Source organism: Asterias amurensis, chromosome 3, assembly GCF_032118995.1.
Source record: "Asterias amurensis chromosome 3, ASM3211899v1".
Taxonomy (NCBI): domain Eukaryota; kingdom Metazoa; phylum Echinodermata; class Asteroidea; order Forcipulatida; family Asteriidae; genus Asterias; species Asterias amurensis.
In genome coordinates, this window is record NC_092650.1 from 27,155,434 (window position 1) to 27,171,985 (window position 16,552).

At 37.7% G+C, this 16,552-nt stretch overlaps 1 protein-coding gene across 1 annotated transcript in view; it reads right to left on the bottom strand.

Moving 5' to 3' along the window:
* Positions 1-16,552, bottom strand: part of LOC139934457 (uncharacterized) — a 53,014-nt gene that overhangs the window by 30,708 nt on the left and 5,754 nt on the right. Inside the window, exons 7-21 of the mRNA XM_071928700.1 lie at positions 16,191-16,325; positions 14,966-15,091; positions 13,722-13,850; positions 12,946-13,071; positions 11,685-11,813; positions 10,304-10,429; positions 8,727-8,840; positions 7,286-7,627; positions 5,705-5,868; positions 4,575-4,779; positions 3,632-3,745; positions 2,489-2,602; positions 1,923-1,979; positions 1,118-1,489; positions 235-543 (exon numbers count right to left, since the gene is read on the bottom strand). Coding sequence (XP_071784801.1) covers positions 235-543; positions 1,118-1,489; positions 1,923-1,979; positions 2,489-2,602; positions 3,632-3,745; positions 4,575-4,779; positions 5,705-5,868; positions 7,286-7,627; positions 8,727-8,840; positions 10,304-10,429; positions 11,685-11,813; positions 12,946-13,071; positions 13,722-13,850; positions 14,966-15,091; positions 16,191-16,325 — 2,562 coding nt within the window. The remainder of the gene's footprint in view (positions 1-234; positions 544-1,117; positions 1,490-1,922; positions 1,980-2,488; positions 2,603-3,631; positions 3,746-4,574; positions 4,780-5,704; positions 5,869-7,285; positions 7,628-8,726; positions 8,841-10,303; positions 10,430-11,684; positions 11,814-12,945; positions 13,072-13,721; positions 13,851-14,965; positions 15,092-16,190; positions 16,326-16,552) is intronic.

Consider the following 16,552-nt stretch of genomic DNA (forward strand, 5'->3'; position numbering starts at 1 on the left):
CAAATAAAATGTCTATTGTAACATGGTAGCTTTTTGCTTACACGATGTAGGTATTTACTGGCTGGTCTAGTTTTTAAATATTTGTGGTCTAGTTTTCAATAAACATATTTAGCAATTTAGCAACTTGAGAGTAATGTCACAACATTCATTTATTAACTTAAAGAAATGTATACCCTCCATTTTTAAGTTGCCTACAAAAAATGGCTTAATGTGGCAAAACTTGTTGAGACTTACGAGTGAATCCCATGAAACGATTGGACTCCTCTGGGCGCAGGTATCGATTCCAGAACACCACGTCAGTCACACACATTGGATAAGCGCTGAGACTAAGATTAAACTGTGATCCGATCGTCAGTATATCATTCATATTGCTATCCCCCACTGGTTCCCTGCTCTTCTTGACACCAGTCATCTTGACTCCATTAAGGTAAGCGGTAATGCCGACGTCTGGATGCCATGTTATTGCCAGGTTACACCAGTGGTTATAAATTACATCTTTGGAATGCGTGAGAAGGAGCCAGGCTCTGTTGATTCCATCCACCACTATGTCAAGGAAAGAATCATGATATCGGTATTAACATAAGATTTGGGGTCGAAAAAAGAAAGTTTACTAAAGGGGGAATCGAACCAATGACATGAATGACCTCCAGATACAAAACGTGCCGGCGCTCTACTAGCTGATTTGATTAGATATCATTTAATGTCCACACTTTGACTTGCTGGTAGAGCAGAAAGCACTACCTCCCCAACTTTTTCAGAGCAATCATGGTTTAGTGTCTTGCTTAAGGACACAAGTGTCACGACAGGGACTCAAATGCTTAAGGACACAAGTGTCACGACAGGGACTAAAACCCACACTCTGCTGATCAAACACCGGAGCTTGAATTAGGTGCTCTTAACCGCTAGGCCATGACATGCCAGGCAATGACACACTATAGAGCAAAAAGACATAGGTTAAGCATAAATTTGTCGCACAAGTACTAAACTGTTGTAACTCAAACTCACAAGAAAATGTTCAAACAATTTCAAACTTGTGCGTAAAGTAAATCGTGTGTCATTTTGGGAGACATAACGCTTTGGAACTAAGGTGACAAAATTACCCTAAATTCCTTCTTACCTCTAAACAAAAGTTCATTACTTGACTTGAGGATGATGGACACCCCGACCCGTCCATCTTGCACCGCATCCGAAGCCGTCGTCAGAATAACTCCATCCATCCCATCCATATTTCTAGAATTCAGCTTCAACCAGAGAGAGACAGACAGCCCTTCTGAACAGAACTGCGGCTCACTCAGACACTGTTGGCTATAATTCCCCAAGTTGATCCAAGAGCTATCTGACGCTAGGTTGGGGTATATCCCGACCTGAGCCCTACCGTAGATTATGGTGTTGTTCCCCCCGGCAATCATGATGTCAGTTGGGTCATTCATGGGCCAGTAGTTGGTGGCCAAAAGGTGGTAAGGATGTATTTGAATCGCGTCATAGTAAACTGTGTAAAGAAACAAGAGAAATTTGTTGACAAGTTAGAAAGAAAGTAGCAAATTTCAACGAGGGAAAGTACGTTCAAATCTGTTGACTTTTGTGATTGTTCACCTAAAATATGAGTTGAAAGGAAATGAAAAAAATCGGAGAGTGACACCTTTAACCATTGAGACTAATGGCGTGTTAAGTACAATGGGAACAGCTCCGCCCTGTAAACCTAGCGCGACCACGCCCTGTAAATCGCTATGCAAACATCACGGAATACAAGTCCTGGTTCTTAAGCATGGTAGAATTATACCAAAGCCATTCACTGTAACTTTCTGCGTATCAGTGGAATTAAAAGTCCACTGGGAACACGGCTTTAAATGTACTCTATAATGTAAATGTAAAGAAAGATAAAAAGGATTTTATTCATTCATACAAAAAGGTGATCTACTTACCCAGAAGTCCTGGCGAGAGGTCCACAACGTTGGAATAATCATAATTAGGAGACAGGTCTGAATAAAAAACACAATCACATAAAAACCTAATAAATTAAACTGATAATAAACTCAAGAGACTATAAAGATAAATTCACACTCAGAGTCAAGAGGAATATATACTAGGGACGAGAAATTTATTCTTATAGCCATTGGACACTTTTGTATTGTCCAAAGGCCCACACTTCGTGTATCACAACTTATATATAAAATAACAAACCTGTGAAAATTTGGGCTCAAAGGGTCATCGAAGTCAGGAGAAAATAACGGGACAACCCAGCCTTGTTTCCACATGTCTCACCGTGTCATGACATGTGTTTAAAATAAATCCGTAATTCTCGATATCGAGAATTGATAATTGTTTCAATGTTTTCTCAAAAAGTAAAGCATTTCATGGAATAATATTTTAAGAGAAGTCTTTTACCATTAAGTTCTGTAAATCCTGTAAGTTATTTGTAAATCTGTGAACTTTTTTTTTTTTTTTTCCCCGAAAGTGTATAATGGCTGTAAGAGATATTTGGACTTACCGAGATGACAACTGTGACCAGTGTATCCAAAGACACAGTCACAGATGTAGTAGTCAATATAATCAGTACATGTACCGCCTTGCTGGCATGGATTGGACTCGCACTCATTGATTTCTAGATTAGGTAAAAAATAAAGACAATAAAAGATGTTGAATGCTTTGAGAACCTTAAATGCATCTCAAGTCATGAAAAACATGATGGAAGTTTAAAAGAAGTTTGGTGGAGAAATGTGTGTCGAACAGTCCAACACAACAAGCTATAAAAGTACTTTACTTTAAAAGGGCTAAGCACTACATGTACATACATGGATATAATTTTTAACAATTTTTAAACAAATTTACACAACTTTGCTAATACGGATGAAAAGGTGTTTGTACACTCTGGAAGTTTTGAGTAAACTAGAAAAACCAAGTTTACAGCTCTGACCAACACCACATATAATATATATGATATAGATGACTTTCTTGGGATGGAACAAAAGACAGTTTCAGTGCTCTCTCAGCACACACAAATAGTGATCTTATAGGGGAAACAAAAACAGTCACAGTTCAATGAACATAATTGGTTACTGGCACTTTTAAAAAAAAAGTTTTTAAAGAAATTTGTAAACTTTCACAGTGAACATTATTATGAATTTCATTTAAAATAATTTCAACATAGACCCTTCCCATGACATATGTAAATTGCACATAGTGCGTGCGCACTAACGTTTTGACAATGTTTGATTGGCAAAATGAGGGAACATCGCGCCGTTTTGTACACGGCTATTGGGTGCGTGACGCATAAGCGATTGCGCTTCTGCTTAGTGCACAACTCTATGGCGTTTGCCAACCAACTGGGTCTGTACGCATGCGTGAATGTGATTAGCATATTTCATGGGAAGGGTTTATTCAATTGAACTCAATTCAATTCAATCAAAATTTATTTCAATATTTGTGAAAAAGGAGAATGATAAACAATTAAGGTCAATAATTTAAGTCAGTCAAGAACTGGTCAAGAAAAAGAACAAATAAAAATGAAATGAAAATAATATAATGTAATGGATTTGAAGCAAACCAATACGTGGGCGTTTACAGAAGCCATAAAGGCTTGTTTTGAAATACCTGACAAATACAAAACAAACAACAAGTTTGACTAACTTACCAACGTCACAGTTGGTACCATTGTACCCTGGATCACAATCACATCGATATAACTCTACACCGGTATCAAAGCATTGTCCATGAACACAAGGCTCTATCACACAGTCATCTTTATCTGTATGGAGGAATAAAACACAGCAGGAATTAGCAATCATTCATTGAATCAGTATTGATACTGTGGAACCTGGATTGGACGTAAAGCTGTAGGTCTATATATATATAGAAAGGATTGCGGTAACACCATGTAATGACTATCTCTGATGAGTTCTGAAAAGAACAGTTGGTTTCAACTCGACGTTTCGATCAGTATGCTCTGATCGTCTTCTCGAGAAAACAGAACCACCCCAACTCATTAGAGATAGGATACATGGTGTTACCGCAAACCTTTCTATATCGTATTTCCACCATGCAAAGTTTCAAATCCTACTTAAGCTGTAGGTCCTTTGTTCTGTAATGCACTTAAAATAATCTTATAAGGAGAAGGAGTTCGACCTTGGCCGATTTCAAAAAGAGCTCAAATTGATCTTAACTGCAAATCAATCGTTGTTGCTAAATAAAGTGTGATGTCACAATACAAATCACTATGGTGATACTGACAATATATCTTGCGATGAATTTGATTGCTTTGCGAAATCGGCTCCAGGTGTTCCTGGTTTGATCGACAACATATTGCACCACAGCACCTTGTAACAAAAGGTATCCTACTTATATAGCCCAACATGCATGTACCTTGCAGGAAAAAATACTGAGCACTGTGATACATGTATGCCTTGTAGAGCGCTATAAGTGGGTGCGTTCGATTAGCTAATACATGTGACACTCGTGTCTTCCCCCAGTGTCAGCCACCACCAAACCCACCTCACGAGCTGGTATGATCTGGTGTAAACCCCCGGTACACACAGGGAAGCTAATCAAACACACCCAGTGTTATTATAAAGTCTTACCCCAGCCTCCCATCAGCCATGATAGTTGATAACTATCATTAAATCTCTCAGTCCAGATGGAAAGTTCATCAAATAATCCCGATGAATGACCGGTATTTTCAGCTCCATTGTGTCTACAGCCAAGAGTTAAATAATCCACTACGGCTGCCAGAGGATTCTCACTGCCTGTTGTACTGTCTACTTGCCTCACTGCATCTATAAAAACCTGACAACAAAATAACGACTCTGTGAATGTTGCAGAGATACAACTGCCTTTACGAACGAAAACAACTAGCTGGGTAGATTATGCTCTTTTGAGGACTCGTCTGTTACATGTATAAAAACCTGTTAACAAAAAGGGAGACTCTGTGAAAGTTACAACTGATACAAACTGTCTTTAGAAATGAAAACTACTAGCTGGGTAGATTATGTTCTTTTGACAATGTTTGAGTACTTGTCTTACTATAAAAACCTGCCGAAATGAAGAGAGACTCTGTGACTGTCACAAAAGACACAACTGCCTTTAGGCATGTTAGGAATGAAAACTCTATTATTATTGTACACGTACAGTATACTTGGTTTGCGGTAACACCTAAACGTCCAGATTCTGGACGTTCTTTATTAAATGACTAGCAGTGGGATGCCGCGCAACCCTCTTTGTTGAGGGTGCTTTGCTCACCAATTCAGAGACCTAACAAAAATTGAGCTCGTCTTCTGGACTGTTTGTTGACGTTGAGGGCGTAGTTGGAAAAGCTTTCTTCGCACACCGAGCTATCTCTCATGCGCCACCACGATTCACATGCTGTACTAAGTAACACTGTCTGTAAATCTATTAGCTGGGTAGATTTGGCTCTTGTAAAGTTTAATTTCAAATAGATCTCAAGACTAATCACGAAGTGGTATGTATAACTACAAGACCCACACAAGGACATTATTTGAGATAACTTGAAGGCAACCAACTCCACAAAATAAACAACTCATGAAAAACTTATAGAATTTTCTTTAAAAAAGAAATGGTTGTTTGTAAATTACTTCACAATCATGATCATTTGTAAGTTAGTCAAGTACACATAACAAGAGTCCGTTAACTAATTGAAGTGACATGACAACCTGAAAGCTAACTTATCCTCAAAACATTTAGATTTCTTTACCGACATCCCAGTGGTTGCACTCCAAGCAAGTGCAATATTCTTCCATAAGTTAGCAGGTACTGCATCGGTTACTTCTTCAGACCATTCCGTTGTGCCGTCGTTGACTATGAAGCCAAGTTTCCTTGTATCTCTGTAGATGCTGATACCTATAGAGTCAGGTGGACCTGTGAGTGTAGAATGACAGTAGTTACTTTCACAAACGACTAACTGGTCTTTTTTTTTTTTTTTTTTGCAAGTCGCCAGCAGGCCACTTCAACATGTTCAAGGTGTGGGCTATAATTGTTTTTTTTCCAGAGCCTGTTGCCACCTACTCCTAGGGCTGAAACAGGGTTACCCCTGTCACGACCGGGATTCGAACCCATACTTAGGAAGAAACTAAAAATAAGTGAAAAACTTGCGGGTACAACCATGTGTGTAAATCTCTTTTGTGGGAGTGTTGGCTCTGAAAAGAGTCGGTGCGGTCACGAAGTTTTGAACAGTACACTCTGGTTGGTCTTTAGGTCTAATTTTAGTTGAATCATCATATGAATACAAGTTGTCATGGTTGTGGCAGATTTTGCCCTAAGCTGTACTAGGTATAGATGTTTTGACAAGGTTCCTGTCTATATAGCGCCTTATAGGCAGCTCAGGGCTGTATACTCCCTAGGGAGCTGAGAAACATTAAAAAGGGATGTTATTGGCCCTATGACCAGGGCACTAATGTAAAGCGCATTGATACCGTTATTGTGAAATGCGCTATGTAAGAATTTTTTATTATTATCATTGTCATTGTCATTGTCATTGTCATTGTCATTGTCATTGTCATTGTCATTGTCATTGTCATTGTCATTGTCAGTCATTGTCATTGTCATTGTCATTGTCATTGTCATTGTCATTGTCATTGTCATTGTCATTGTCATTGTCATTATTATTATTATTATTATTATTATTATTATTATTATTATTATTATTATTATTATTATTATTATTATTATTATTATTATTATTATTATTATTATTATTATTATTATTATTATTATACTCAAAATGCAGTACTCCACTAATAGAGGGTATTTGATAAACTTATAAAAACAATTGGTTTTTTTCGGAACAGAACCTGCAGGTGTTCGATCACAATAGTTCGAAACACAACAACGTTTTGAATCAAGACTAACAGCTTCCTGTGTTCCTTGCTTCGGCCTTCGCTATGATTTCTCTAAATCAAGAGGCTATAATTCATGTTTAACTTCAACCCGTCTTCCCTCTCTAAGTATATTACTTAATTCAGCGTCTCATTATGAGAATGCTCCATTAAAAAATAGAGGCTAAATAGACACATCCTTTCATTAAGCAACTTTAAATCGGTATATCCATGCAATTCCTTTTCAAACAGTGAACTTAATTGGATCATGCACAAACCAGTAGTAACACTGACTGCCCCAGTCAGATTAAGTGCTCATCCATTAAGTAAAGCGACCCAAGTAACTCAATGTAAACACACCCACTTAGTGAAAATAGGATACTTGTATACTATACAAGTTTTTGTGGCCAAACTCTGGGATTCATTCCCAGTAATGTTTGAGAACTTGAATGTTTTCTTACCAGAGCTGAGGATATAAACAGGTCCCGGTTCTTTGACTTCATCCTCCGTCAGTCTTATCCATAGAGACACCGTTAATCCATCGCTACATAGCGACGGTTCACTCACACAATGTCCACTAAAATCACCAAAGTTTACACAGTCGTCGCTGCCGTTCAACCTGGTCTGGATCGAGTAGTTGGATACACCGTAGTCATTCTGAATAGCTAGGCCTGGGTAAGCATTGAACGCAGTGGAGTTCACATCCTGGTTGGCGTACTTATCGTCACCGGTGGTGTTCAGCTCATTGAACGTCCACCACAGGGAACCAGTGAACATTGGAATGGTGTCCGCATACTTGGATTCTGAAAATCAAAAGGGCACCATGGTAAACATTGTTAGGCCAATGTAGAATAGTCCTGCAGCTTTTCACAAAACTCTAAGATAAATCCTATCTCGAATTACAGAAGGGCGAGCTACCCATCCTAACTTAGGATGGGTTCAATGCATCCTTCGGATATGGAACTTAACTCGTCCTACATATAGATTAATCCTAAGTTAGGAAGAGTTTGGTGAAAACAACTGCTGGGTCTAAGAAAGCCTATCAATGACAGTAGGTGGTAGCAAATCTATCGTTCTTTGAAATGTGAGCGTGTGCAGAATGGTGTTAACAATGACAACTCACATAGTGTCAGGTTTGCATTTACTATAGCCCCATGCATTTAAGGCACTGTACATTATTGGTAATTATGATGACTTGGTAACGAGAAATGGAGAGTTGTTGAATACTGTTGATAATACAAAACATTGTGAGAGATGACTCCCTTTGAGAAAGAGGTAATTTCTCACTCAAACAATAAAAGACTGAACCTTTTTTATACATCTCAAAGCACACAAATTTGTGCAAGAAGGTTGTTCTTTCTTTCATTATTCGCTAGACCAATAAGTCCAAACAATGCTTAAAGGAACACGTTGCCTCGGATCGGTTGAGTTGGTCTTTGAAAAGCGTTTGAAACCGTTTGTTATAAAATGCATGATTTTAAAAGAAGAGTATAATGATCCACACAAGTATCACTAGAAATTGCGTGGTTTTCCTTTTACCTCGTTCGACAAACACGGTCGGCCATTTATGAAAGTCAAATTTGTTACTCCCATAAATGGCCTACCGTGTTAGTTCGCAAAGTAAAAGGAAAACCACGCCATTTCGAGGCAAATTTGTGTGGATTATTGTATTCTACTTTTAAAACATCTTTCTAACCATATGCATTTTATAACAAATGGTTACAACTGCTTTTTATACACCAACTCATCCGATCCAAGGCAACGTGTCCCTTTAATACACATCGGTGCGAAGGTAAACAAACCAAATTATAGTCTTTATCCCTGATGCAAAAATTACCATCACTTGTATTCCAATCATTTTTATTTCAAAAAAGCTCGACAGCGGAGAGAGAGGCAACTTACCAAGTTCACAGTCTGTTCCCCAGAATCCCCATACACAGTTGCAATAGTAATAGCCAACTCTGTCTTCACATGTCCCTAGACCAGAACACGTCTGACCAATACACTCATCAACTTCTGTAAACGGTGAAAGAAAAAAACATACACACAAAAAGGATTAATAAAACAGCATCATTTAGTTACCTGTTCTTGTTTGTGGTGTTGTAATTTAGCCTTTAATGTGCTAGTATTGGAACCTCAGACCATTAACTATTTTCTGCAAAACAGCATCATGTCAAACCGGACCAAACACTGTCATTTCATCTGTTATGCCATAAAGTGATCTATTATATTATTTAAGCTATAAATGCATGCTCATCTGTGTCAGCAAGTTATTGTAGCCCCCTGTATAAGCCTAACAATTTGCTCTGCACACAAAAGTCTTGCTTAAAGGCAGTGGACACTATTGGTAATTACTCAAAATAATTATTATCATAAAACCTTTCTTGATTACCAGTAATGGGGAGAGGTTGATAGTATACAGTACAAATAATGGCTGCTTCGAGTGCTATAGTTAAAACTATGACTCCCTCGGTGATCCCCGGAGCATTCTATTTTCCCTCAGCGGTGATCCCCGGAGCTTTCTATTTTCCCTCGCCGAGGGAAAATAGAATGCTCCAGGGATCACCGAGGGAGTCATAGTTTTAACCATTGCACGAGTAAAAGCAGTCAATATTAGTTTTAAAACACCTCAAACGTTTCTAAATACTGTACTATCTTAAGTTACAGACCTGAATGCTACAAAATGTACAATCCACGGACGACGATGAAATTGATGAAATTGGGCCATTGTCTTGTTAAAACAGTATCTCAGTTAATTATTTCATTGATTCATTCAGTATTTCTTTCTTTGTTTTAATTTGTTTCTTCTAAAGACAATCCACTACAAGCGAAGCCTTGGCTTGTGCCTCCACAAAATAATGACCTCCGAGTTCCGTAAATGTTACATTGAATTGAAACAATTCTGGGGTCGATTTCACAAAGAGTTAGAACTAGTCCTAAGAGATATCAAAAATGTACAGCTAGTCCTAAGTTAGGACGGGTAACTTGTCCTAACTCGAGATAAGACTAGTCTTAACTCTTTGTGAAATCCACTCCAAGTCCAGTAAATAACTAGAGCCACAAGGGTTGTAGACTTATGGACCCCCACAAACAAAAACAAATTGAGCTATCTCATTAAAGTGTTTGAGTACGTTTTGTAGGACACAAAACATAATGTCTATAGATTTACAAACTTACACCGTTTGAAGATAATGATGGTAGAAAGCTTACAAACTGAAAGTATGTACTTGCTGAGGTGCTGTAGTTTTTGCGAAACAAATCAAACAGTGTCACGAAAATATAATTTTGTGACTTGTTTGACTCATTTCTCAAAAACTACAGCACCTCAGCAAGTAGTATTTTCAGGGGAGCTTTCTACTGTCATTATCTTCAAACTGGGTAAGTTTGATGTAAATCTGTGGACATTGTGTTTTTTTGTCCTACAAAAAGTACCCAGACCCTTTTTAAAACTGCATTTTCCTCAGGTGGTGAAAACTTACCCCCACAGTAGAATCCATTGCCTGCAAACCCAACCTGACATGAACATGAGTAGGAACCGGCCGTGTTTGTACATATGCCAAAATCCACATGACAGCTGTCCGTGTTGTTTGCACACTCATCAATATCTGTGAAAATAGACAAGATTTAAAAAGTGACATATTCAGCAAAACATTAACTAACTTTTATCAAAACAAAATATCCAGATAGGGAAATTGTTGTTTGTTTACAACACACATCAATATCTGTGAAAAGAAACAAGATAGAATCGCCACCATATAAGCCAATAACTAACTCTTAATACAATAAAATATATCAGATAGCAGAATCGTGTTTGTATAATATAACAGAAAAACAGTCATTCTAAGACGCAATTCGCCGACTGTTCAGTGTAATGACCTGTGGGTACTATAAACATGTTTGGAACAATATTTTTTTTACTTAACAAATATTTTTAAAGTGCTGCACATGATTAATATTTCTTGGTAACGTCTATTTAGTCTGAATTTCTAAATATTATATTTCATAAAAGAAGCTTATGGAGATTATCAAGTCAAGATTTTTAAGTCCAGATTATCAATCACACTTTTAAGCCCTTTTCATTCTCTCACCATATTCGCCAACTCGCAGTCTTCTGGAACTCTCTTCCTTTATATACCCAAGCTAAAAGGTCTCTGGACAGTTTCAAAACATTTCTCGACTCACCTACATGTATTCAATATTTCTTATGGTTGACTTTCTGTTTGTTATTTGCTACCACTTACTTTTGCCAAACTGTTTATGTAAATCTGTTTCAGTCAATGTTCTCTTTTTTCTTGTTCAGCTGCGTAGTTTGTAAGGTTTCTGGTACTCCCTCTGTTTTATGTTTAGTTTACATACTGTACGCCTCGGAATAAGTTTTATCTTCTTTTATAAGGGAATCAATGTGTGGTAAAGAGGTTTTCAACCAGTGGTTTAACCCCAACGAGGCCTGGTTCTTGATAATTTTACCGAGACGAAGTTGAGGTAAATTATCAAGAACCAGGCCACGGCGGGTTTAAACCACTAGTTGAAAACCAATTCAACACACTTTGATTTCCTTATTATTACTATCTCTCTTATCCCTGTTGAGCAGCCCCGGGAGGCACTACGGTTATCAGCGGGCCCACTTTCACACTGTGTCCCTATTCCAAAGCGTTCCATTGGCACGCTTCAAAAATACCCCAGGGTTTTATCAATTACCCCTACTCCAGCGCAGGGGTCGCTATTCCGTGGGGTATGCTCATTGGCGGGGAAGACTAGGGGCAGACCGAGGGTAAAGCGGTCATAGAGTAAAAAGGCCGGCCGTTGATCCTCGAGGAGTGTTAAAAGGACTACATGTATATAGTAGGATTGGATTCTTACCGAGACACTCTGTAACTCCATCACCAATAAATCCATTGTTACAGTAACAGTCCCATGAGCCAATGTTGTTAATGCAGAATGCAGTAGAGGGCAGACAATCATGTGTCGATGCTAGGCATTCATTGGTATCTGAAGACACAAAAACAGTACAAGGTCAAAGGTCATTCATGTGTATCATATAGGGGTCACAGGTCAAACTGTGTACCTTTGCATGAATCCTAGTTTCATTATCATGGATGTTGACGACACTACCATTGTGTTTAGTTGTGTCACTTGCTAAAGACGTCAAGTGTGTTTCGGCAAAGTGTGTTTATGGCAGATGTATTTGACAAGTTAATGACCATAAAAACAAACTTGTTAAGAGCACTGGATACAATGTAGCTGTTGAAATTATAAAACATTGTTTGAAACGACCTCCTGTATAGCAATCAAGTTTCAGATAATAATAATAATAATAATAATAATAATAATAATTTGAATGAGAATGAGAATGAGAATGAGAATGAGAATGAGAATGAGAATGAGAATGAGAATGAGAATGAGAATGAGAATGAGAATGAGAATGAGAATGAGAAATGAGAAATGAGAAATGAGAAATGAGGATGAGAAATGAGGATGAGGATGAGGAGGAGGAGGAGGAGGAGGAGGAGGAGGAGGAGGAGGAGGAGGAGGAGGAGGAGGAGGAGGAGGAGGAGGAGGAGGAGGAGGAGGAGGAGGAGGAGGAGGAGGAGGAGGAGGAGGAGGAGGAGGAGGAGGAGGAGGAGGAGGAGGAGGAGGAGGAGGAGGAGGATGATGATGATGATGATGATGATGATGATGATGATGATGATGATGATGATGATGATGATGATGATGATGATGATGATGATAATGATAATGATAATGATAATGATAATAATAATACTTGTAATGCACACATATCCACCCTGCTGGGTGTTCAAGGCACAGTAAAACCAAAACAAAACAAAACAAAACACAACACAAAGAAAAAACAGAAACAACAAAATTAGTCATTGAAAACCTGTGACATAAGATAAGTTTTGAGAAGAGACTTGAATTTTGTGGTACAAACACAAGATCGAAGATTAAGTGAGAAAGAGGTTCATTTTCACCCAAAATGTGAACGCACTACATGTAAGCTAAACCAACCACAAGAACCATCTTTGCCTTCACAGGTACCCATTTACCCCTGGGTGTTGAGTAGCAATTATAGAAAAAATGTCTTGCAAGTGTCACGACCGGGATTCGAACCCACACATACCTGTACATGTGACTCCACTGCCTTCATAACCTGTATTGCAAGTACATGTGAAGCTACCTACAGTATTGGCACATGTTGCTAGTATACCATGACAATTATCAGAACCGGTTGAACATTCATCGATATCTGAGGGAGATAGGAGAATTCATCGGGTTAAAATAAAAATAAAAAAAATAGTTCACTAATGTAGTTAAAGAAGTTGGTTTGGGCAATCAGGGTTTTTACAATACAATAGCTGGACACCAGTCATTAAAATATAAATATTAGAGAATTTGAGCTGGCTACCTGTTTCTTATAAATGATTTGGGGTTGAGCTTTGACAAGATTGGGATTTGATCCAACCCACGCAGGGTTATCATACTGGCGCTCTACCGACCTGAGCTCTGTTTTCGGGGTGCCAGTCAAAAGCCGTACAACCGTTAGCTGCCATGTGGACAGCGATCACACCCAAGTTTATGATACAACCTGGAAAGCAGCAGCCAGGGGATCACTTTAAGGGGATACAGTTTTATTTGTCTAAACTCAAATCATGAACAAAAATTATCCAGTCAGTTGACCTTGGAGTTCAATAAACTGTTTCTAATCAGCAAGATTTTTCTGAGCAAGCGATTACGTTTTTGTGCTTACAAGTTTTATGAAATCAGTCCAAGATTTGAAGTTGAAATACAAACCTTACATGAGTTGACCGTTTCTTGTTATAAGCAAGATGTTTCTGTGATGCTTAGCAATTAAGTTTTTGTGCTTACAAGTTTTATGAAATTTGTTGCAATACAAACCTGTACATGAGTTGATCCCATCACCACTGTACCCATCAATGCATGCACAGCTGAAGGATCCAATGCTATTTATACAACTACCAAGAGTATCCATACAGTTATGTGTATTGTCACTACATTCATTGACATCTGCAAAGAAAGACACAGAGTGTTAACCTTTTTATCCATGTCCTTCAATGCAATTTAATAATAATATAATAATAAACAACATTTATATAGCGCCAAATCACTTAAAAATGCTCCCAGGCGCTTTACAACAAGAAAACAAATTTCAAAATTACAACCACAAAAAAACTAAATAAATAATAAATCCACACGTTATAGGACCACACCATAAAAAACAATTATTATGATTATAACAATAATATAAACCGCAACAGTGATATGAAGCAGCAGGGCCGATTTGACACATTTCCGCAAAATACACAACCACATTGTAATGCATACATAAAAGACAGAATTTAGAACAAACTAGCAAGACAGTGGGTAGAGGAGAGACCCAAAATAAGCCATGTAACTTGTAGCAGCTTGCCTTTACATGACCAAATACATAAACTAAAGGTACATGCTTAAGACAATACAAAGACGAAACAGACAGACAAACAGACAGACAAACTACTAGGGAAAATGACAACTGACAAAGTATGTAAAAACATTACAGACATCATAAGTTTATAGCCAAATCCATCTTTCATTTGAAAGGCAATACAAATCTTAGGAAAGAGTCACCATGGATTCACATCAGAAGAGAACTTGAAGCAATTCTTGTGGTTCAGTAAACAGTGAACTACAGAGCAGGGTTTTCATCAGAATTGTTGGGCATTCATGACCAAGATTTGGAAAGTTTGGTTAGAGGATGCTGAATTGAAACAAGGTCTTTGGAATGTTTTTTATGTACATGTATATTGGTTTTAAAAGCCCCGAAGTGCATTCTGGAGCATCATAAAGGGTTTCTTCAATTTTTTTTATATATTTTCTTTTTTTTTTTGGGGGGGGGGGTGAACTTGTCAGTTTTTTTCACTTTCGTGAGGAAAAACAATGTTTAATTGTTTTCATATGTTTGGTTTATTGCCATGTGGGTTTTCCTACAACAAAGCTGAAACTTCCTTCCTTGTCTTCTCTTTGTTTGAGTTCTTGTCTAGTACAGTGATTAAGTTCACTTTTTGAGAGTCCTTTGTTTGAAAATGAAAAGGAAGAATTTTCTCCTAAATTAAGACTCGAGATAGTATTCTTATTTAACATACCTGCACAGGTTGAACCATCTCCTGAGAACCCGGCATCACAAATACAAGTGAAGCTACCTACAGTATTAGAACATGACGCTCTTGAAGGATGACAAGTATCTATGCCTAAGGAACACTCATCCAAATCTTAAGACAAATATAAAGAAATATAACAATAATCATTATACATGTTATAATCTGACTTCAGACTAGAGCAGTGGTGTCGCCAAAATAAGAGAGAAGCAATTCAACTCATCGAGTATATTGAAGAAAAAAATTTGATGAATTCTAATAATTATTTGAAAAGACACTTGTTAAAGGGAAGGTACACTATTGGTAATAAATTGTCAAAGACCAATGTTCTCACTTAGTGTATCTCAACATATGCATAAAATAACAAACCTGTTGAAATTTCAGCTCAACTGGTCATCAGAGTTGGGAGAAAATGATGAAAGAAAAAAGACCCTTGTTGGACGAATTTGTTTGTTTTCAGATAGGAATAAAAGGCTTCTAGCTAGAAGTCTTTTAATATTTTAGTGGGAAATTACTTCTTTCACGAAAAAACTACATTACACAGAGGGAGTCGTTTCCCACATTGTTGTATACTATCAACAGCTCTCCAATTCTCGTTACCAAGTCAGTTTTAATATTAATATTTGTTTTGAGTAATTACCAAATAAGTACCTTCCCTTTCCCTTCCCTACGACACTTAAACATTGCTTCGTCCTGCGGATGGGTAGAAAGCTGTGGTCCCATGTGTTGTGTAATGCATGTAAAAGAACCCAGTGCACTTATCAAAAAGAGAAGGGGTTCGCCCCGGTGTTCCTGGCTGTGGCTGCTGTATGCACCGTAGCACCTTGTAAACCCTTATAAGGTGCTAACTAATTGGGTCTCAAAATTCATCACTGCAACAACCTATCTTTCTGAAAGTTTGTATATACTCAGCGCCTTGAGTACCTTGCTGGTAGATACGTGCGCTATATAAGACTTCCTTATTATTATTATTATTATTAGTAGTATTATTATTATTATTATAAATACGATATGGAAAGGTTTACGGTAACACCAAGAATTAATTGGGATGGTTCTGAAAAGAACCGTCGATTTCAACTCTGAAACAACGGCTCTTTTCAGAACCACCCCAACTCATTTAGAGATAGTCATTACATTGTGTTACCGCAAACCTTTCCATATAGTCTGAGATAGTGTGAGATAAAGACATTAATTCCCTCGCCTACATTCTTACCGGTGCATGAGGACACACCATCTCCACCATATCCAGCAACGCACTGACATGTAAAGCTCCCTGGTACGTTGATACATTCGCCTTGGCTAGATGTATCCAAACAATTATCACTCCCCACTGTGCATTCATCAATATCTGGCGACATCAAAATCAATTTTTTTCATTAAAAAGTTTCATATAATTATTTCAGATTTTACACAACTATTTTTTTTTGTACCATAACAAGACACATAAAAATCAAGTTTTTCATTAACAAGTTTCACATTTTTAAGATTTTACACAACCATTGTTTTTTGTACTATAACAAGACAACAAGTAAAATAAGAATATTTAGAATAATTAAAGTCATGTGCTCTGAGTGG